This window comes from Mus musculus, chromosome 5 (assembly GCF_000001635.26).
Source record: "Mus musculus strain C57BL/6J chromosome 5, GRCm38.p6 C57BL/6J".
In the NCBI taxonomy this organism is placed as follows: Eukaryota; Metazoa; Chordata; class Mammalia; order Rodentia; family Muridae; genus Mus; species Mus musculus.
Window position 1 is genome coordinate 102540131 of NC_000071.6, and position 24118 is coordinate 102564248.

Consider the following 24118-nt stretch of genomic DNA (forward strand, 5'->3'; position numbering starts at 1 on the left):
AATCCACCATATTTATATTCTTTACCACACATCTTGAATGTTTCCTCATATTTTGTTTTCAGTGCCATTCCCAAAGTGTAATATTTATTTTTATTACTCATCTAATTAATATATCCACCTAGTTATGACAAATGGCCGTCTGAGTTTGTTAGTGGAGGCCATATGGGTGTTCATATTGCTGAAAATTATAGCTACTGTGCTCAGTAAGTGCCATTGTCCTTTGGTACTCTCTACACACAACAAATCCATACAGGCTCAAGTATCTTCTATGAAATGGTATAGAATTTACAAATAACCTGTGCATACCTTACTCTTTAGTTTCAACTGACTATAATGTCTAATACCATGTAAATGTATGTGTGTATTTGTTGACTCTTTAAGACTAATGCCAAGAAAACAAGTCCCTATATTTTCAGTACAGATTCTCACCCCCTCCCTCAAGTGTTTTCAGTTCCTTGGTGGCTGAACCTTTGTATTTAGAACCCAAAGGCACACAGGGCATACCGTAACAGCATGTAAGATGAGCAGTATTCCTTTATACTGGTCATATTGTGTAAACTAAACTGACTATAGGTTTTGAAGAAAGGTTACGAAGAATTACCTTTTATAAAACTGCTAGTGGCAATACCATTTTGTGGATTAGGTGATTCAAAGGGTAATGCATTTTTACAATTTAAAGGACAAAACCTCACTGCTATGTGTGTGACTGCTTATAAATTTGTAGTGCCTTAACATTTCAGTTCATTGGTAGTTTTATACACGTCTTTGAAATTAGTCAATGTTGAAGGCCATAGTGATCTGTTGAGTTTCTGCATAATATGGAAGACATTGATGGTCATGGGGATCTCTTCCATTTCTGCTGTGGACAATATGGAAGACCTTGTCACATTTCAAGCAAGCTTTACAAGCAAGATCCTTATTCCCCCAATTTACTGAAAGAAACATTTATGCAGAGAAGAAACATTGTCATTAAGTAACAAGCCATAGTCTATCCTGAATAGCTTATTGTTGATTTGTTTTGAGTTGTCTTATCATTTACATGGTTGCATGATGCTATGGTTTATAAGACATATCCTTGACCTTGAGAAGTCTTCAAGTTGGTTGCTAAGATACAGAAGAACACTAAGAGATAATTGGGGAAATGCACACCGATTATTGGAGCTCGATCTCTTCTTGTGCCCAAACATTTGTACTCCAGATGTGTTCTGTTCTCATTGGTTATTGACTCTGCTCTTAGGCAGAAGGTTCTTAGCTTGAGCACTATATCTTTTGTATGAAGAAATGTGAGAAAAATTAAAACAAAATAACTCAACCATAAAAATCCATTGGGGGTGAAGCCAAGTTCCATAAGGGAAACTATGGTTCCTATTACTGAATTTTGAATGTGTTCTCTAGGCCAAGCTGGGTTTCATGTTGAGATAAAGTCCTATTTATTTATGTTGTTAAAATCCTTTTCTTGTGTTCAGCTGTTGGCATGTTCAGTTCAGAAACCTTTAATATCACACCTCTTGGCCTTGGTAAGATGCTTGGCTGAGCACCATAGTCCTTTCTGGCAGCTGGTAGACTTTGTCTTAGTTGGTAGACCATGTTTTTATTATCAAGGTTTTGTCCCTGAAGACCATCTTGAAAATTGTGAAGCTTATCAAAATAGTCATTCACATGTTTTTAGGCGAATCCTAGGTCTGCTGTGATTTAAGTTATGTTAATATATTTGGATTTTCACAAGTGATGCTTACTTACGTTTAAATGCATAAGTTCTAGTACAGCTCTGTGAAAAGCAAAGCCTGCTAAAATATGCCACTAATGATGTGTTAATTTCTCTTTAACATGTTGTTTTGTGATAGCCTGTAGCTTTGTCTCAATAAGACTTCAGTTTACTATTTACTATTGCTAATACCCAGCTTCTACCCCTCTGTTCTGTTACTCATTTATTCATTCCTTTATTATGGGGGAAATCCCAGGAAACATAAGTTATGGGCTGTGTTGGCCCAAAGGTGAGGATGAATAGTTTAATAGGAAAAAGGGAAAAATAAAATTATGGCTCTGGAATGAAAAAGGCCCTCCACTTTTGCCTCTTGGACATCAGCACTACTTTCAATGGATTTTTATCATAATTACACATGAACTTGTTGAGAAGTTGAGTTTATGTATGTGCATGCACTGCGGTCACTTGCGCATGTGTGTGTGTGTGTGTGTGTGTGTGTGTGTGTGTGTGTGATTTTCTATGAGGCAATATCTCATAATGTGAAAATACAATAATGTTTTCTAGATCTTACTTTTGTGGCTCTTTCTCAGATAATTCCACTGTAATTTAAAGCATCCATGCTGAATGTTGTTCAAAACTTTATTTTTTCTCAGCATGGGAAACCCACACTTGAGTTTCTCATGAGTAATTTCCTAGGTCCTGGGATGTCTAGCTGACTCAAACAGGTGACTATAGATAATGACATCCAGAGGTACTGATCATGTACTTCCCATGTTATAATGAAATCCCTAGGCCTCAGGTCTTGTAATTTTTCTAACCAAGGCAACAGTGATCTATAGCTGCTTTTCAAAGAAAAGCACAAAGGGGTTTGTAACTTTCACCAATAATGTTCAGTTCATAAAAGACCAAGTCCTCTTTGGCCTGGTTGAGAATACTACTGTGTCACACCTGTCTAGTTTGCTGGCCTTCAAAGAAGGCAGGAAGAGAATTGCAGCCAGAGCAGCCCTCCATGAGGTAAGGAACCTTTAGATGGAAGGCTGCAGAAAGAAAACCAAAAACATAAAATGTTATCTGTATATAGATAGCAAGATGAGCAAATTTGAGTGACAGATCTCTAACCAGAAATTATGCCTACAAGCGTCATGAATCGAAGTCTAGATATCTTATTTCAGCTTGCAGTCTTATTTGTGACTTGCCTTTTGTTATGGAGTTTTGAATCAGAGGGCTATTCTGTGCCAGAGTTTATATGATATTTGAGAAGCAATGATAGATCAGCATTTGTTAATGTTTCCAATGCAAATGTATGTGTGGTGATATCTTACGGTGGTTTAGATGTCCATTTCTTTGATATGCAGTGGTGCTAGGGCATTTCCATGGGATTCTTGAAACTTTGCATATCTTGCATTGGAAAGCACTTCTGAAGTCATATGGTCGACTATATGTTGTCTTTTTATTTTTGAGTCATAGGAGCGCTTCTTCATGGGTAGACATCTTCTGGCTGATACATGCATCATAAAGATCTTCTAATGATCTCCAAGTAGCCCATGAATCTTCTTGAGGAAGATTTTGAACCAATAGAAAACTCTCCCTAAATTTTCCATTATAATTTTATACTGTTGCTTTCGTTACCATAATTTACTTCCTGCCCGTTACTGCAGATTTGTTTTCTTAGGTTTTCATTTATAAGGTTTGGGCTTCCTATTTTGGTTGAGGATCTATCTTAAATGAACCTTTGCACATGTACAAAATAGTAAACTATAGGATTTAAGCCTAGATTTTTGTTATTTTAAAGATAAAGTTTCTCGAAGATGTTTTAGTGTTTCTTTCCACTGTAAAAAGATTCGCTTGTGTAACAGTTTATTAACACAAGCAACTCAGACTGGGTCAAGTAAAAGGGAACACACGTATTCAAGATGCCAAGAGTGAGCAGGCTGTGTCCCACGAGGTCAGTGGAGGAAGACAGTCAAGGGCAGACCTGAGGTACCAAACCACAAGTCTGCTTTCCACAGACCCCTCTCTGACATCTCACACGGCTCGTCCCCAAATGCCTGCATTTTATAGAATTCTTGTCATCAGCGATGATGAATGCTGTTGGGCTACATGTCATTCCTCCAGTGTCTGTCACCTCCATAAAAAAAAGACTCTAGGAGACATGAGTGAGTTACATGTGCCCTTTCTAGGCTTAAGATGTCACAGTCCTATAGAGCTCAGGGCCTCTGAGTAACTGGGTGCTAGTGTGTCCTACTGCAGGAAGGTTGGGCTCAATCAGAACAACATGGCGTGTGAGATACAGTATCACCTTTGGAGAGGCTGTGGACATTACAAATACATACCAGCAAGGTGCCAACCCCATTTTAATTCTTTTCCTTTTCAATGAAAGATAATTGAATATATCTCATTATATTAAAGCTAGCTTGCTGGCTTATCTAAAATAAGGCATAAATTAATGATTTTGAGGTATTAAAGTGTGTTCAAATTATGAGAATAATTAGATCTCATTAAATATCTCGATTTGACAAATCACAGTCCACTTCGACAGGAATAGTCTTGAGAAAGTAGATTAGCAGTGGAGCATTTTTTTCCCTCTCTTTCTACTTTGACATCTTTTCCCCAGCTTGTTCAAACTCTAATGAAAAAGTTGTCTTGTCAGTACTTCCACATGATGAACCACTGTGCAAGTAATTGAGGTTCAGTGATTAGGTCTAGATTTATATACTTAGGGAGTCTAATAATTTTCCTGGCCTTATAGAGCAAGCCCAGCAGTGCTCGGCCCACAGGATTAATTGACAAAGCAGGAGCAGTCCTTATTGGAGATCATTAAGTACCTCAGGCTTCCATGTGAACGGGGAACCTGAAAGCTCATTGAATACAAATTGCTATCTCAGTCAAGTTGACCACTTGTCTGTTCTTGGAAGTGTGGTTGAATAAAAGGATAGCCCCACAGAGAGGCTTGGAATGGTGGTGTGATCAACAGCATTAGATTTTCCCAGGTTGGGCTCTCCAACATCAAATCGCTGCTTTATGAAAGCTTTTATGTGAGCTTAAAATATACCCATGGGGGAGCAAGGTTGGAGGGACTCTATAAACCCCAGCCACAAAGATGGTCTGTCTTAGGAGAGAAGGCCCAGAGAGATGGTTCCCTGAGCAGGGCTTGGCGTCTTTCTCAGAATCCTGGGATGTCACCTCCCTTCTCCCTCTTGTATTCAGATTTCTCCTTTATCTCTGTTGCTCTCACTTTGGTAGTATAATCCCATTTCGTCTTAGATTTAGATGTGGAAAACCTTCTGCCTATTGCTTTTCCAAATAAAAGATGGCTGGACAAGAGGTCTAGGAGAACCTGGGAGCATCTAAGTTGTCATGTTTATAAAATCAAATGTTCGGTGCTGTTTGAAGAGTCCAGTCACATCAGTTTAATCAACATAAAGGAAGAAATATTCAATGCACATTTACTTTTCCTTGCTGTAAGGTTTCTGTGTTGAGAGGACATCTGGGATGGCACCTACGTGATCAGTAATGCCTGTGAAGAGCTGGAAGGACTGCAGGTCACCCACCATGCATCTGTCGATGGTTTCTCAGCCCCATCATCAGTAAAGCCGCCATCTTGATCTGATTTGCTTTCTACTGAGGTTCTCAGCTGTGAGAAATTCAAGGGTTTTTTTTTTTTTTTCACTAATTGCTCAGGTGGTGATGGGAAGGTAGAAAATACTTCTTAATATGGATCAAAATGTTTCCCTCAGTAATTGAATAAAACCTCCTTTCCAGGGAGCATGTTCTCTCCACAAACGTTACACCCACAACAGGAAATACACAGGATTGAACAAACACAGAAAAAAAAATACTGAAGAGTTTATGTTTTTATAATTTTCACATGATTAAGCAATTTGATTTCTTATGAAAATAATTACAGAAAATGTGAAGATTACAACATAAGATGCAAATTGAAGTTTATGGTGTGATCCAACATTTACATATATTTTTATAAATGTTCACCCTCTGACACTTTTAACAATATAATTTTGAATAATCAAGCAACAGGTCCTTTTGTGTGTTTCCCCTGGGAATAAGCTGTGGATTAACAGCACTACTGTGTTGGAGGCCCTAGGTGCACCCCATTGACGCCCATTTCAAACTTCTCGTCCTTACTGGCTGCACTTTATCATAACCTCCTCGTTGTCTTCACAGATGTTCTCAGGGGCAGTTTATGATTCACAATGATCAGGGAAGAATAGCATTCAGCAAAAACATAGTCATTTATGTTTTCTCAATAACTTCTAAAAGTCAGTTTCTCATTAAACCACTGCATTTGAGTCAGGTTCAGACAGGAGAGTTAGGTGTGGTGGTGTTGCATTGGCATCTAGCAGCTTTGGATGGTTCTGGACTCTTGCACAGGCTCTTGACATTTATTTATGTATTTATTTAATTATTTATTTATATTTTTAAAACTTTATGTGTGGGAGTGTTTTGCTTCTATGTATACCTGTGTATGTCATGCATGCCTGGTTGCCCACACAGGCCAGAAAGAGGGCATCAGGTCTTCTGGAAATGTAGTTACAGGTGGTAGTGAGGGTTCTGGGAACCACACCCTGGTCTTCTTCTCCAAGAGCAGCAAGTACTCTTGAGTACCACTGAGCCATCTCTTCAGTCCCTCTCAGAATTCTTGAAGCTATGGGGTGAATTCCAGTTACAGCCACAAGTGACGGATTCTCTCATTCTCTGTTAACTTACTATTTATTCATTTACTCTTGGAGTGTTTACCGAGCGCCAGTTACTGTAGTGTACCCAGGGAACACAATCCATGAACATGACCTCCAGTGGTACAGGCTTTGTCTGGGGTGATGTGGGAGCACATGAGAGGTGCGTCTAGTTTGGGTGATGTATGCGTCCCAGAGAAGCGCCCTAGGAGACTGGAAACAAGGAACTCCAAAAAGTGAGGAAGCATGCATTGCATGAAGACCCACGGCCCGTGTTAGTTACTGTAAGTAACAAGGCTGCTCTCTGAAACAGGTTTAGGCTCCTGGAATTCATCTCTGTGCTGACACAGCCTCCATTATGAGGCCTCAACTGCTTGTTCTTTGACTTGCTCATTACACAAAGAAATGGTGTGATGGAGTGGGGCCCAAAAGAATACTATTTCACTCTTCAGTTTTCCTTAGTTAGCATGTTATCATCTTCTCCGTGAGACCAGCTTCTAGAGTCTAAGTCTAACATCTTTTTTTATGCACTTTAGTTGGTAAGTGAGCATATTTGCAAAGCCATCTCTGCGTCCATACTCTTGTACTAATCTTCAGCTATGTGATTCAGTTTTACCATTTTCTAGGTTCGTGCTTTATGACAGTTTTGGGTCTCAGGAAGTGTTTGTGCATTAACGCACAGCTATGCATCTAAGAGCTGCTTCCTGGCCCCTCTGTTCTATAGCTGACTAGGATCGAAGCAACACTGGGTGCTGACTTGTGGGCAGGAGACACATAAACAAGTGAGACGAAGACAAAACTAGGAAAGGTGAAATAGGGCACTGAGATGAGGTACAGTGGATGTGGAGGTGCAGAGTAGGTACAGTGGATGTGGAGGTGCAGAGTAAGAGCAACACACCCAAGTGGATGCTCTGCGGTCACGTGACATTTAAGTAGAAACTCAGAGGAGGAGGAGGAGGAGGATGAGGAGGAGGAGGAGGAGGAGGAGGAGGAGAAGGAGAAGGAGGAGGAGGAGAGGGGATGGGGAGGAAGAAGATAGGGAGAAGGAGGAGGAGGAGGAGAAGGAGAAGGAGGAGGAGGAGGAGAGGGGATGGGGAGGAAGAAGATAGGGAGAAGGAGAAGGGGAGGAGGAAAAGGAGAGAGAGGGGAAGGAGGAGGGAGAGGAGGAAGAGGAAGAAATGGAGAGGGGAGATAGGAGGAGGAAGAAGAGAGGGAGAAGGAGAGGGGGAGGAGGAAAAGGAGAGAGAGGGGAAGGAGAAGGGGGAGGAGGAAGAGGAAGAAATGGAGAGGGGAGATAGGAGGAGGAAGAAGAGAGGGAGAATGAGAAGGAGGGGAGGAGGACAGAGAGGGCAGGGAGCTGGCCATTCAAAGTCATGGGACAGCATTTAGGGAAAGGTAGGTGGGAATCATACTGGCCTTTCTAGGCCAGGCCAGATGTTTTGGATTTACCTCTGAGTGCAAATGAGTAATCATTTGCAAAACACAAGCATTACAATGCCATGACTGGATCTGTTTTCTAAAAGGAAATCCTGCTGTCATGGATTGAATGTATAATGTTGTTGCAGTAAGAATGGATTCCAGGAGTAGACAGAAAGCCAGTGTAGTAATTTAGGAAAAGATGTGAGAGGTTTGGGGTTGTAAAGTCTTGTCTAAAAATCTAAGGTATTGCTCCGACTTCATATACCTGCCTTGATATGAATAAGAGTGTGTATCTGTTTGTGTATGTGGGGGGGAATGGGAATGTTAGGGTAGAAATATAATCATATTACACTAGCTTGCTTTCAGTTTCTGAATCAAAATTCTTGAGCCTAGATTATTTATAAAGAAGAACTTCTTTAATTCCTGTTGACAGAAGCTGGAAGACTTCAAACTTCAGACTGTGGTTTGGTACCACAGGTCTGCCCTTGACTGACAAATAAAATAATCCATAAGATAATTAGCAATTCAGGGACCTGTTAGGAAGGCAGGTGAAGAGTCAGAGTTGGGTAATGGAGAATACAAAGAGTGAACTAATTCGAAAGTCATTCTAGATAGCTATGGAAAGAGGTGGATTTTAGACTGAGATTCAGGTGAAAGGTTGTGCCAAGAGCCAAAGGCAGGACGTTGTGGACAGTGGTCAATGTAAGTAAATACTGCAGGCATAAATGAGGTTGGGCAATTCCAAATTAACAAAAAAAAAAAAAATACAACAACAACAACAACAAAAAAAAACCTCAACAAAACCAAACAAACAAACAAAACTGCTGTGGTTAGTGTGTGTGTGTGTGTGTGTGTGTGTGTGTGTGTGTGTGTGAGTGAACTGGAAGAGGCAGCAGACATCAGGCTCTAGAGTTAATAGGAGGCTGACAGTCTCAGAGCCCACGGACCATGAGAAAACTGGATTGTAAAATATATATAGTGCAAAGTCAATAAAAGTTTGAACTATAGACTATAGAGTCCCTATTCGATGTGAATGTTTGACAGCTTTCTTCAGCTGCTTTTGGAAGGATGAGGTTTGGTAAGCATGTGTCTGTGTTGATTTACAATAGAAGCAAACAAGACCAGCAACATGAGAACTGTCTTCTCAGTATGTCTTTCAGCATGATTGAAACTCAGTAGACAAATTAGAAGGATATGGGGCCTTCTGCTCCTTCGAATTTGGAGATATTTGATATCTGGGGATGAGGGAGGATTGAGTATCACTGATCAATTTTGTGATCAATGTGTCATGTACCATGATCAGATTTGAGAACATCAGGTTTTGAAAGGAGATAATGTCACCGTTAGACACCCAGCACAAGACCCTAATGCAACATGAATCACTTCATCTCACACTGACTTTTGGATGCTTCACCAGGTATGAGGATAGCTGATATCTGATGCTCTACAGCTACAGAACTGTAGAGATGCTACACTGTAGGGCACTAGGAGGACTGATAGATAGAAATGACCGAGCTCTTCCTCTTTATTTTAGAGATGAAGAGAGGACTTGGCTCTTTTTCTCCACATGTTTCAACTTCTCCACAAACACCTTGGTTATTTTTGTAGGACTCGAGTTTGTGTTTTGTTTTGTTTTTCCCACACAGCAATAGGGAAGGCATTCTTCTTCCCCCAGGCTTATAATAAATCATTTTCATTTGTTTTAATAATGTAATTAGCATTGCTGAGATGATGTATTATGAAGTCATGAAATTAGCTGTTAGCTTTTCCAGGAGTTCGGTGGGCTCTGCACTTGCCCTGGCTTTAGCCAAATGTATAAGCAACTGTTGCAAGAAGGGTCATAAAGCATTGTTCTAAGGCACACGCACACATTTTCCACTAAGTCAGAAAGAGTAGACACAAAGGGAATTGGCTGCATGTATTTCTATATTATTGATGGTAGCTTGCTAATTACCTTGGAAATCTTTGGAGGCAGTATTTTTAAAGTTAATAAAATGCATGAATTTAAGAGGGAATATAAAAAGAGCTCCAAAGAAAGAATTTGCTTGGCTGTAATACATTCTAGGTGTGTGTGTGTGTTAAAATGCTTATTTTATGCTCTTATGTAAATTTACAAGTTGCTTGGTCAAAGGAAAAAATAAATGTTGAAGAATTGTATATGTTGGAATAATTTAAATACAAGGAGACAAAATAAAGATGATGTAGAGTGGTCTAAATGAATATACTCTTTAAACTAACACACACACACACACACACACACACACACACACACACACACACACACACACTGTTTAAGTAGAATGGAGCTCACCTGCTTCATTACAGTAGGTCAAGTGCTGTGGAAGAAAGGAGTTGAAAGTTCCCTGCCCTCTGGGAACAACAAACTTACATCAAACACCAGGCATGATCCAATCTGCAGATACATGCACGCACAGGGAGAGAATGTTCCTACAGTCAGCTGTCTCTGCCATGGGAATGCCCCTTAGAGGGGAAGGTGTCAGTTTGCACCACAGAGAGAAGATAGCAACTATGGAATTCCAGCACAAAAAGGGTATGTGTAGACACCAAATGAGCTCGAGAATATGCCAGTGACCCAACTGAAGTACAAAGTAGCTCAAAGGAAAGGTTGGGACTGTCAGGATGCCTGCACCTGGAAGATGGCCGAAGTGATCAAAACAAAGAGATTAGAGCCCAGGTGCAGTCATTGCTGCAACTAAGTAGAATTACCTCGAAAGAGCTTAAGGAGCCCAGCTAAGGGCTGTTGGAGGAGTTACCTCCAGGGAAGAGACACAGAGGAACAAAGGCTGGCTCAAACACTATGTGATTAATAATATATGTAATTAATAATATGTGATATGTAAATAAGATGTAATTAATAATATAATAATACTATACGATATAATACATATGACATATCATAAGTATCATATATATAAATATATATAAAATTTCTACCACGTTTACCGGGGGCTGTTTCCATGGACAGATGCTTGCCAGCAAAAGCTCACTTCCTGCCCACCTCCTGCTCACCTCCTGTCCACCTCCTGCCCACTCTTGTGTTTCTGCTATGGCAGTTTGCCTTCCTAAGGCTGCTGCTGATTCTGCATGCCTGTGGCTCATTATCTTGCTTTGTATCGAGTGGAGACCCTTGAGTTCCTTTGCACACAGTCTGAAATGGTGCTTAATGGGTCCTGGATTTTAACTACTCCCTCATTCCTGGATTCGAGGGAGCCTGTGGGGAACAGGAAGTTCAGCTAGCCACGAAAGTTCTTGTTACATTTTGTTTTCGGTTTGTTTTGTTTCCTTGTTGTTCCTAAGCATCCTCTGCTGCACAGATCCTCAGCAGAGAAAACCCGCTGGTTGAAACTCTGGAGGAAGCAGAGAGGAACATCTTAAGAGATTTACACATGTGCAAAACAAACGTCTTCCACTGACGTTTTAAAAATAGTGCCCTTAAGCTTTAACATGTGTGGGAATAGTGCTAGCTCAGGTAACCACAAGCCAGGCCTGCACACGCAGGACTTCAGCACTGCACAGGAGGCACATGAGCCCAGATGCTGAGTACTTGGTTTTAATTGCCTGATCCTCCAGAAATGTCCCATTCTGCAACTCTACTCAGGAAGAAAGGGTCCTTAGCTCCCAGCTCCCTTAAGAAAGCAGGCAAGTACACGATCCTCTCTCCCTGTGGGCATACCCTTGGCAGATATGTGGGTAGTTTCCAGAAATCCAGCCAGTGAGTTAATATACATGTTTCATCCCTCCTGTGACTCTTCCTTCTTTTCTTCCTTCATCTTCCTTCCCTTCCCCTCCTTCCTTTCTTCTCTCTATTTTCCTCTCTCCCTCTCTCTTCTTTCCTTCCTTCCTTCCTTCCCTCTCTTCCCCTCTTCCTCCTCCTTTTCTCTCTCCCTCCTTCCCTTCCTTCCCCACACCTTCCTTCCTCCCTTCCTTCTTTCCTTTCTCCTGTCCTTCCTTCCCTCCCTCCCTCTCTCACTCCCTTCTCCTCTTCCTTCTTCTCCTCCTTCTCTCTTTCTTTCTCCCTCCTTCCCTTCCTTTCCTTTTCTCCTTTTATCCCTTCTTTCTCTGTCTCCCTGTCTCTCTCTCTCTCTCTGTTTGTCTCTCTCCTTAAGAACAGTGGCAACAGAATACCTTATCCTCCTTCTTTCCTTTTGTTTCTACATAGGAAAATCCATCAGCTTGAGAATGGAGGAAAGGTGTGAATCCACAGAGAGCCCCCAAGGCCAAGGGCGGCAGAACACCAAGTGTGGGTGGCTGAGGAAGCAAGGCGGCTTTGTCAAGACTTGGCACACCCGGTGGTTTGTGCTTAAGGGGGATCAGCTTTATTATTTCAAAGATGAAGATGAAACCAAGCCCTTGGTAAGTAGGAAAAGTTATTCCTGCAGACCTTAGGGATCCGAGAAGCTGATGGTGGCTGAGGGGTCTCTGCCTCCCCACAGTATCTGTTCACAGGTATCTTGTCTGCTTCTTCTCCATGCTTTGCTTATATTTGGACACGATGAACTAGCTAATTGAGACTCTGCGGCAAATTACAGTTGTCCAATGTTAATTTTGAAGGGACAGAATGTCTGAATCCCTCAGGCAACTTTACTTCATGAGAAAATATTAGTGGGCATCTATTATTAGGGGACAGAGCTCATAACCAAGGCAGTTTTTCTTTCCTTTCTCCCCCTTAGGAATAAGTTGAAAAATCTATATTTTAAGGGAAACTGCATACATAGCCACACTCCTCTGGGGACAGTTTCTGTGTTCTCTGTGGTTTTAGTGGTCATTTATTTCCTTGTGTTCTTAGCCACAAGTTTCAAGGCTGTAACAAAAAAAGAAAAAGAAAAAGAAAAAGTGCTTGAGTTTTCTCAGCCCTGGTCACTGCTTATCAACAAAGGAAAGATGCAAAGAGAGGCCTCACTACTGTGCCTTTCCTTTGCCCATGTCGAGGGGATATAGACATGAGAGAAGACATAGCTTGTTCTTGAGGCTACTTCTTCTCATGTTCAGAGTTCAAAATTCAAGGTCTTAACTACGAATTTAAGTCAGAACTCTGTTTTACTGTTTCAAGTTCACAAAGCATGATGATTTCACAGGACTCTCATTCTTGTAATTCAATGACATAAAACCACTGTAAGTTCATGCTTTAAACACCACTTATTTAAGATTGCTATTAGCTTTTGAGTATTTACCAGAGTTATGATTTACATTACTCTCATAAAATACTTATTGTTTATATACCTATCTTATCTATCTATCTATCTATCTATCTATCTATACACACACACATATACACACCTACTGGTACTGCTTGTATCTACACATGTTTAGAGATGACCACTTGAGGCTGGACAACCTCTATGGTATTTTGAAGAGTGGGGCCAGGCCTATTCTCTACTACATTAATTAATTTTCTCAACTCAGAATTGTACTCCTATTTGAAAGAATGAAGGCTAAATGGCATTGAAGAATCTTGTGGCGGGTTTTGGTTTTTAATTGAACCCATAGCCTTCTGCCTGATAGGCAGGTGCTCTACCACTGAGCTAAATTTCCAGGTCACTCAATCCCTCTTGTTACCTACATTCCTCTTCCTCTTCCTCTTCCTCTTCCTCCTCCTCCTCCTCCTCCTTCTTCTCTCTCTCACTTTCTTGCACACACACACAAACATGCACACGCATGCACACACATGTACATTTGAAATGCAGTTTCCTAAGTTGCCCATACTGACTTTGAGTTTACCCTGTAACTCAGGAAGTCCTTGAACCTGTCATCCTCCTGCCTGAGCTTCCTAAGTAGCTAGGATTACAGACTTGCATCTCCAGGCCAAATTTACAATAGGCTTTAAAGATGTAGATGAAGAAAATCTTTACAGATGCTATAATTGGGAAAATTATGTATTTGTACATCTATGTTTACTAAACAAATGGATGCTGCTAATGAGCAGCTAGACAAGAAGTATAAATCCCAGAGTTCCTTGCTCCTCAGCTTAGCCTTTGCTCTCCCACTAATCCTCAATTTTTCTCTGGACTGGCCTTTTGCCAGAAATGTTTCTTGATTATTTATATTCAATTTAATGCTTCCAACAAGATGTCCTTGTTCTTCATGCATTTTGCCTCCCAGTTTTGAAGAGCATAGGCTATCATTGTGGGAGGTCCTGAGGTGGGGCCAGCTCCAGTTTATAGTATTAGAGGTAACAGGTGTCTAGTCTCACCCTATAGGCAGACAGGAAGCAAAGAGCTCAGACAGGACCCAGAAGTGATGTTACCATCAAGGTCTGCCCTCAACAACCTCCTTCTGTGAGGTAAGCCACACCCAAGCTTTCCACAGACTTCCAACACAAGAGTGGATCAAGTTTCAAGTCCATGTATCTGTGGGAATATTATTTTGTTCTATTGTAGACTATTTTAGTCAGCATTTTATGATGCCCACCCTGACCTTGAACTTATTGTGTCATCATGGATGATTATGACTTGGCATTCCCTTGTCTTAAGTTCCCACATTACAGGCATACACCACCATTCTTGGTTTGTGGGGACATTTCACACTCAGACAGTAGAAGCTCCATGTTTGTAAGTGTGGAGAGAGGGCAAGAGATTTAGAGAGAGAGAGACACGGGGTCATGTGCAAACGATTCTGTCCTCTACACAGAGATTGGATCTCCCTCTGAATGGTGGGAAGCAATTTTTAGACAAACCGCCCAATCCTGTGCCACACTCTCTTAGAAAGGAATTCTGACAGCCATTTCCTAATAGGTTGACAGCCTGTTAATGACATAACTCTCCCAATTAGGTTTATCTTCCGTCCATGTCTTCTACTTTCATCTCTCTCAGAACTTGATGCGCATCTGATTTATTGTATCACAGTCCTGATTAGGTGGATTTAGCATCATTCTCCACACTCATCTCTCATGGCTTCCCAGACGCCCAACCACCTGTCCAAGTTGGAGGACTTCAGAATTCTCAGTACCACTTCTCCTGTGTTTCCTTCTTGAGTAGAAAGTGAATTTGCTTCAACTTCACCATTTTCTACATGTGACTGACAACACCCTAACAGCCATAACTATGGTTTTCTGGCAGTATGATAGAATCTTATCTCAAAAGTAATAACTTACCTATTCAATGTAAAAATACACGAAACTAAATACCTTTTATTACATGTTCTTTTTCTTGAAGTGGATAATGAACCTTACAATTTTAGTTCATTAGGGTGAAACTATTGAGACCTAGCTGGTGACGAATGAATGCTCTAATGCAGGGACAAACTTTATTCACAGACAACTGAAAACTCTACCGCCGAGTTTGGTTGTTTCTGGGGGAGAAATACAGAAAAGTGATCCACGTGGGTATTTATGAACCTACCACTTTGTCATGCATAGACTGATGCTATCAGCATTTTATATAGCTCTATTTTTCCATATTTTCAGATTTATTTCCTATTTTGATGTTTAATCTTACAATACAGTGATATTTATATAGAGAGAAGAAGTTGAAAAACTATGCAAAAGATTACAAAAATATTTTTTCCCTCACCACACACTCCTAAGCTTTGGATCAATTATGTTTTTTGAGGATGTTTTAGTCAAATTTAAACCAAGGTCATGAAAATATTCACTTGTCCATCTTTCATTAGTGATTATGACATAGCTAAGAGAGACGAGTCAGTGGGAAGGAGCACTTGTTGCTTTTTTTTAAAGGGCCCAGGTTCAGTTTCTAACACCCACATGGCAGGTCACAACGGTAACTCTGGGTCCAAGGTAACCAGACATACATTTGGGATACATACATAAATGCAGGCAAAATACTAATATACAGAAGAATATTTAAAAATGATCAACAGCTTTAGTTGTAGCTATTTGACTTGGGTATTGCTATTTCTAAAAGAGGCAATGCCATGGGTATGCTAAAGATCCTATGGGGCAATCTGTCTTACTTCTTGAAGTATTCTATAACTTAAATAAAAGCTAAGTTTTGCCTTGGGCCATGCTGGTGAATTCCCCCAACACACTTCTATGCTAGGAGGGCAGCAGGAAGCATCGATTTTTAGAATCTAGTGTGAAACTTCTGAGAAAATGGCCAAAAGCCAGACAGGCGGCCACCCAATTAATATAGTTTAGACTTTCCACCACAGATATTGATCCGCATGTGTGGGGAATGTTTTTTGCTGGGTCCAATGAAGACGACATTATATTGGATCACAATGGATTGTCCTAACTCAGAGTACAAGGCACTGCTGTGTTGTAACCTGAGGGCTGACCTCCAAATGTGCAGAATTGATTGTTGATTAAAGAGCAAGGTCTAATTTTATACTTAATGAAACTCATAAGTTCATGAAATCTAGAAACCTCTCAGGCACTTGCTGTTCCCAGTTACAAGATAGGAATCCAAAGAAGCCACAGGCACAGCTAAGTGTTTAAAGTGATGCTGCGAATGTAAGAAACGAATTTCACTCTAAATCTAAGACAGACAAGAGACCTGTGCGTGGTATCTGAGGCATTCAGGATTTAAGGAGATGCAGAACAGTACTGCGTGCCTTCACGGGGTTTTAGGGGTTCTTTGGGATTTCATAGAAGTCATTTCTCAAGAGATAAGAAATGTGATTAATTCAAATAATTTCATTCCATAGTTCAGTAATTTCTCATTGCTTACCTCTATGCACAAAATAAGTGTAGTGTTTTTTATGTCAGGCAAAAAGACTTTGGAGTAAAATTCTTTGTGCTGAACTTTAGCTATCTGCTGACAGATCATGACACATTGGGAAAATGCCTAGGTAGCTTGAGTTTTAGTGTGCTTGTTTGTCCACTGAGATCCGATCACCTCACTCGTGCAGTTACTATGACGAGTAAAGGAGACTACTGCACACATGGTCTTAGCCCAAGGGCTGAGCAGCGGAGAAGTGGCAAGAGAATTTACATGGGTGATTTCATGATGTGCTCACACTTCATAAACAGAAAAGCAGCACCGACTGTCCATATGGGAGTCTGATATTGGATATCAGATAATATCCAAGCTATTCATGTTATTGTTCACTTCTAAACTCAATGCAGAGTTTTCTAGTGTTGCTACAGACATTCTATAGGAAACAGAATGTACAGGTTGTGTGTGTGTGTGTGTGTGTGTGTGTGTGTGTGTGTGTCTGAGCAAGTGAGAGAAATCTGCTTCAAGAAGCACTTTAGATGGTCGGGCTGCCAGGTCTTTTGCACTTTTTAACTTTTGTTTCCAAATTCAACATGGCGCCCTTTCCCCTCAAGCAGTCCAGGAAGGGATACAAAAAGGTTACTTTGTAGGGGAGCAGAGTGCACGAGTTCCTGATTGCTCACATACCCTTACTTAGATGCAGTGGTTCACTATGGTAGTTACTTTGTGTTGATGTGTTAAACACCACAACCAGATATAAACTAGAGAAGAAAGGATTTACTTGAGCCTATTGCTCCAGAAGGAGGACTGAGAATGCCTGTCGCGTAGAGGGGCACCTGATGGGAGCAGCCAGGGACATTGAGCTTAAAACAGACAGGCAGAAGATCAGAGAATGAGGCTTTCCTTCCTCCTAACAGTCTGTAAATTGGTTTTTTTCAAATTTGGATTCACATGAGGCTTACCCAGTGGTCTCAGCTTTGGATAAGCTATTATTTGTCATACTTTGTCATGGTCTTCCATAAAATATCTACCTTACAGACTGTGTGAAGTGTTTCAGGATGTAAACCAGTACCTAGTCTCATTAGGTTACTGATACCACCACCACCACCACCCCATCATCATTACCACCCTCCCCATCATCATTACCACCACCCCATCATCATCACCATTACTGCTAACCTCTCTGACAGTCAGAGGACTCTGACACAGAGAGGAGTAGTTAGAATCCATAGTACACACTTCATTAATTGTACAATGAAGAAGAAGAATTTGATGATCAGTGTATCTTAGTTTCACAAGGAGTTTCTTGGCCCTGGCCGTGCTAATTGCCAAGCAATAGCTGGCTTAGTTTCATCTGTAACGTGTGTTGCCCACACTGACATCCCAGCAACCCTTCCAGCAAAAGCAGCGGCCACAACTTTCCTCTTGTCTCTCTGCTTTAGATCATTTTGGGGCTCCATCCGAGTTGCTGAACATGGTTCTGATGGCATCCAAGAAGACTTAAGGAAGTCTCTTTTCAAAATTTCTGAGAAACAAAGCCCTGGCTTCCTAGTTCCCTATAGCACAGATGTATCAGCACCAATCTGGAGGGAAGCTACAGGAGTCGGATCCCTCGGCATCTGAAAGCTCTCATGCCCATGATACAAGTCAGCACACGGAGCTCAGCCATCCATGTTTTCGGTGCCTCTTTAGCAGAGACTTTAGCACTTTCCATGTGCCCCTGGCTGAGACAGAAGTAAGAGCAGGAAGTGTGAGCGTGGCGGTTTCCTCGGAACAGTTTTATTTTGGGGGGCTGATTTTCTCCCGGCATTTCACAGCCATTTGTAATTTCTCATCGAGGCTTCTGTTGCCAGTTGTTCTGCTAGCTTTAGCTTTATCCCATCTAAATCCAGCCCCCATCCATTTTCCTAAAACGAATGCTGCCTGTTCCTTAACCTAGGAACTGTTAATCAATGTCAATTACATAAGTTGTAAATTTTAAAGCAGTTTGTTTACTTTTTGTGTATGCGGAGAAAACCCTAAGGCTGCAGGTCTTCCCCTTGTGCTTTGGCTCTTGCTGGATGCTATGCCCTTTACTTTGAGTCTCGTCCACGTCGTAGGGTATATTGATTGTTTTGTTGCCTGAGAATGTGCTCTTGGGTCACCACACCACGCTTTAGTTGGTATGACAGGTGATGGGTCTGTTTTTCTTCTTAGCTATTATGAATAATGCTTTTATGAACATTTACATACAGCTTTTTTTTTTGGTATGTGAGCATATGATTTAATTTATTTTAGGAGAAGAGTTGCTGTCATATGTTAATTATGTCCAAGTCTGAGGAACCACACTGGTCATTTTTAATTGTTAAATTTTAATCTAAAATTCAAGCCTCTTATTCAGTTTAAAGTTCATCTATGTCCCTTCGTATCCACTCCAGCATATGCCTGTTTTACCAGCTTGTTGTTGATGGGGTTTCTGTTTTATAGAAAGAAGGCTATTCTCTCTCTCTCTCTCTCTCTCTCTCTCTCTCTCCCCTCCCTCTCTCTCTCATGTGTGTTAGAGAAAGTGTGTCACAGTGCATATGTGTGTGAGTATACATGTATGTGAGTGAGTGCTTAAGAGTGTGTTCTCTATGCATGTGTGTGTGTCTGTATGTAAGAAAGAGTGTGAGTATACATATATGTGAATATTGTGAGCGTTTGTGTTAGTGTAAGAGAGAGACAGAGACAGAAGGAAGTAGGTAGAAGACAGAGAATGAGAGGGAGAGGAGAAGAAAGGAGAGGAAGAGGGAGGGGGAGGGGGAGGATGAGGGAGAGGGGAGAAGACCATCTCTTTGGAGTCTTAAAACTGGGGCTGGCAGGGGGAGGAGCATAGGATATCGGAGCCACATGCTTTGTGGCTCTTACCTGGCTTTGTTGGATTTGTGGCTAGTGACCAACATCCTAGATGCTTTCATCTCTGAAGCTGAGCATGATATTGTGCCTGGTTTTCTGTTCTACCTTCTAGCTCTGATATGGCAAGTATACCCTCCGCCTTCTGGCTTCTAGGATGCCATGACCAAAGGGCCTACTTCTCATTGTTACACTCCCTTGCTGGAATACGATGGTGCTGGAACTTTCTGTTCCTTACTTTCCTGCACTAATTCTCCCATCTATGTCTCAGGTACAGGGCAAACATCCTAAGCACGTGACTGGCTGAGATACAAGTTACAGATACTCCCTGGTGCTAGTGGTGCTTCCTAGCTCCAATGATCAATTCTCTGCTTGTTTTGTCCTTGGTGTGTGTAGGCTGAGGCTGGCTCTGGCAGTGGTGTGGCACTAGATTAGATTCCATTCTGGTATCTCTTAAACTTGTGGGACTCTCAGAACCTTGCTATTTCTGATTTTAGAGTCAAGAAAATAGTTTAGCATAAAGTATAAATCCTATTCAGTATTATACTCACAATGATCATGTGATACTTTTAGATTTTAAAAGTTATTAGTCATAGATAAAATATGTTTGAGTTTTATCCTCCAAAATAAGTGGGGGCATCATTTTCTTATGAACTAAATAACTATCGTTTGGTTTGTCAAATCTATCTTATGATTAACTTGAAATAACATTCCATTAATGGACCATGCCCCGTACTTTAGGCTCCTGTACAATTTTTCATTTTTAAAAATTTTAAGATACTGAATATATTGTACTACTTATCAAATTTATTTTATTTTTTGCTGTTTTTTTTTTTCCTTTTAACTCGCCATTCTTTCCTATGCCATAGTTACCGGAAGAGATCAGCAGAGTCGATCTTTTTGTAGAATATTCCTTGGCTTAATCCGAGGCTGGAGTTCTGGGCTCATGGGTCTACATGTTTGTTCAGGATGCTGTCATCCTGGCCTAGCTTGAAGTGTGCAGCACTGCTTGAATAAATCAGCCTTGCCCTTAGTTAGCTGGGGTGTTTAATATTCATAGCTTTCGACAGAGCTGACAGGGACACCAGAACATCAGCAAGTGAGATGCTAGTGCATTGTTCAGGCAGCCTGGCAGGGCCAAGTTTCACTCTCTATTTTGAAATTTGTTTTCCTAGATATTGTTTTCTGACGCCATGAATTGTATTTTCCCCCAGATTTGAAAGGAAATGTTTTGCAAGTCCCTCCTGCTTTTGTAAATGATATTGCTGTGGGGGCCGAAGGCACACCGTTCTCATTAATGATGTGTGTCAGCTTATCCCTCTGCTCCTTCTGCATTCCCTCGGTTCCGTGCAAAGATGAAGTTTCATTGGCTTCAGAGTTAATATTCACTCCCAATTTTCTTTAGGTTTTGCTCAATATCAACGCTGATCTTGTTTTCTAAAAATTAAACGATTATGATTCTTGCAGAAAGATCATTTCTCAAACCTTGTCTGTAAAACTTGCACAGTACTATCCACAGACGTTTGGAAATTGGGCCCTCTGCCTTTCAGGGGAGTGAGTAATATTTTCATTCTCTACCCACATAGATTTTGTAAATATCCTCAATTAGCTAAATTTTGAATCAGCCTTGCTGAAGGCAGTTCTAGACATCAGCAGAAATACTGTCATGATTGCTTGTCTCTAAGTGTCAGTCTTAAAGCCTCCCTGGTTAAATTACTGTGGTTACTGTTAAAGAGACAGTATTTATTTTAGTTTTGGCTTTCTTCTGGTTAGTTCTGCCTTTGGATATTTAAAAGGGGAATAAAACAAAACAAAACAACAAAACCAACAAAGCTGCCCCCTCTGAAGGTCTTTCTATCTGAGATTTTTGAGATGAGTTAGAAATCTTAGACTGGATGTTCTAACAATTAATCAATTTCAAAGTTTAATAGGTCCAGACGAATCACTGTAGAGACCATAGAGACCACAGCTTCATGTCACTGTCCAGGAAGCTTATAACTCCATCCATCTGAATATTTATGGATCCGTGGGAATTGAACTGACACCTTTTTGACACATCTGATGTGTAACCAATGAGAGAATAATTTGTAGACACTGCACCGACTGTCTTTCTAGGTTACTGTTTCTCTAGTCGACAGCTCAGGAGAAATTTCACTTTACAAGGCTCTATGTTCCATCAGAGATGTAAAGAAGGGAAATTTTGTTTTGTATTTTTTTTTCTCAGTCTTTTCATTTCTATTTGAGATTGAAGATGGGTCACACAATGCTGCACCCAACGACTTTCAGTCTGAGGCACGTGCATTGATGGTGTTTTAATAACGTTGAAATTTGGATGTCTGTGGAAGTTCCAGACTTTTACTGTGAAACATATCAGCAAATCTTAAGGGACGTTTCCAGCATGAAAACAATAAGCCTTGTTATCTTAAAGAGTAGCTAACTTCAGCAGCTCTTCAGTTTCTTATATATATATATGTCCCATCTGTCATTGGAGGTGGCTTCTAAAGGAAACCTCTCATTGCAGGCTGATTCCTCCAGGAATATAATAGTGACGTTGAGTGTGAACTGTTGCTCTGTGTTCTTATCAGGTGATCATCAGTTCTCATGGTTCTTTCTGTAGATATTGGCAAGATCAGATAGAAAAGTAAAAATTAAAACAAAATAAGTCAGTCATGTAGAAGTCCTCTGGAGATGCATGGGGAGGTGAGCTGGGCTCATCTCATGCCAAGAGGCTTCTGAGTCGATGCACTCGTGAGACTATGAAAGAGAAGGAGGGAGCCAGATATCAGGTTTGGAAAGTATAAATGCAGCGTCCAGTAAGGCCTGTTGAAGAACCCTGTTTTAAAAATAATGATCATAAATGAAAGGTGTCATACCAACTAAGCGCAGCATGTTAGCAACCCCTAATTCTTGTATGGACTGAGAGAGTTCATGAGATGGGTTGCTGGCTTATGAAGAGTATGCCGGATCCAGCACATCTACTCAAAGATAACACAGAGTTTTGGGAGTCACTGAACGAATCTGTGGTGTCTCTGCATGCATTCGTAGTCATAGAGAACTTTTGTTTGCGTTGTTTTGCCTTATGACATCCCTATCCGTTCATACTAACAGGAGTCTGGGTCTCATTTCTGGCTGCCTTTACAGTTCATACAGGGCTAAGGGTTTGTGGAACAAAGCATATGTGATGGATGTGTGCACAAGAGAAGACTGGCCTGCAGCTGATGTCTGCAAATGAGTTCCTGGAGATGAAAGGGACACAGCTCATTGAGATGTATGTCATTGGTTTTCTAATTAACCTGAGACAGAGACACAATGTGAGGTCTATCCCACCCCCACCCCCCATCTACTTTTGTGAGGGCAATGGAATGGGATTTTATGTAGGTGTAGTCCTAGAAAGGACTCTGAGAAATGTGGCCAAGGCACTCTCCCAAACTGTATTTCCATTACAGGGTTGGGATTAGAAGAAAAAGCTGGGGGACTTGAGCACAGCCAAGAGGTTAACATTGGGGCAGAGTCAGACATGTTCACCAGGAGTGGGAGGCGTCAATGCAGTTCTTCCCATGGAAGAGCTGAGGTGTGGGCGCCTTTCCTCTAGGACTCTTATTCCTTCTTCATATAGACAAGGCACTGACTGCTTTTGTGTGGAGTGTTGGAGAGCTAGCTTTCTCACTGGGCACTGTTCTGGTGACAGATCCCAGTAACTACGTGTCCTGTCTAACACTGGTCTCTTTTGCCACCTTTGTGTCAAGAAGAAAAGACGTCACTTCTCTCCTTAGCCTTTGCATCTAATTTGTTCTTGATGCAATATGCAAAAGTTGCATTGGGGATGGCTAGAATTTGGGCTCTGAGTGCAAATAAAGGAACCAAGATACTGTAGTGTAAAAACCACTCATAATCATCTTAGATAGGGAAAATTAATTGGTTACCATTTAATTAAAATTAAATGTCTATATAGGACGTTGGTGCAAAGCCTGAACCAGGAAGTAAAGATGATTAGCCTTATAGTGAAGTTGATTGGGCGACTGAATCTTAACTATTTCTTTGGTCTCTGCCAGTTGGCACTATAATTTTGTCTTAGCAGAATTCCGTTCCCTGTAGCTTAACTAGAAGGGAGCCTGAATTTCAGTTGTTCCAAATCTATTATATAATAGAAGAGTCTTTGAAGTTTACTTCCACATAGAGGATTCTCTTGATTAATAAGGCTGAGACCTATTTATATTTGCATAACAGCTAACACTAAATTGTGGTTTGGGTCAGAGTTTCCAATCTAGGTCCCCTGTTGAAAGGGCTGAAGAAAGAAAGGGCCACTATCTAAGATGCTTCTTTTTCTCAAAAATGGAAGGTTGCTGACGTACCTCTCAGAACTTAAAAACAAATTTAAAATTATAAAACAAACAAGCTGGTAGGGGGCACATCTTTAATCCCATTACTCTGGTGGCAGAGATTCAACTTTATCTACATAGGGAGTTACAGGGCCTCTAAGTCTACAACATGGGATCCTGTCTCAAAAACCAAACCAAACCAAACCAAACCAAAACAAAACAAAACAAAACAAAAATTAGAAGCAACAAAAACTTTATCATAAGAAAATATTTGTGTAACTATTACATAATCAAGAACTGGCTCGTGTTTCTGATAGTTGTAATCAATTGCCCTTAGTCACACTGGCAACACGAGTTAGTTCTTGATTTCTTTAATAGAAGAACAAAGGTTTCTTTAGAACAGAAGGTATTGCATTCCCTGAAAGAGAAGGCCAAATTGTGTCAGCACATGGGAGCCTCTAAACAAAGGTTTGCAGCACC

At 40.9% G+C, this 24118-nt stretch overlaps 1 protein-coding gene across 5 annotated transcripts in view; it reads left to right on the plus strand.

Moving 5' to 3' along the window:
* Positions 1–24118, plus strand: part of Arhgap24 (Rho GTPase activating protein 24) — a 697838-nt gene that overhangs the window by 332933 nt on the left and 340787 nt on the right. For 4 of the 5 annotated variants that reach the window (XM_006534888.2, NM_029270.2, XM_006534887.3 and 1 more), the window contains one exon: positions 11996–12189. The exons of the other annotated variant lie outside the window; for it this stretch is intronic. In XM_006534888.2, coding sequence (XP_006534951.1) covers positions 12016–12189 — 174 coding nt within the window. In that variant the 5' untranslated portion in view covers positions 11996–12015. The remainder of the gene's footprint in view (positions 1–11995; positions 12190–24118) is intronic. 5 annotated transcript variants of the gene reach the window in all.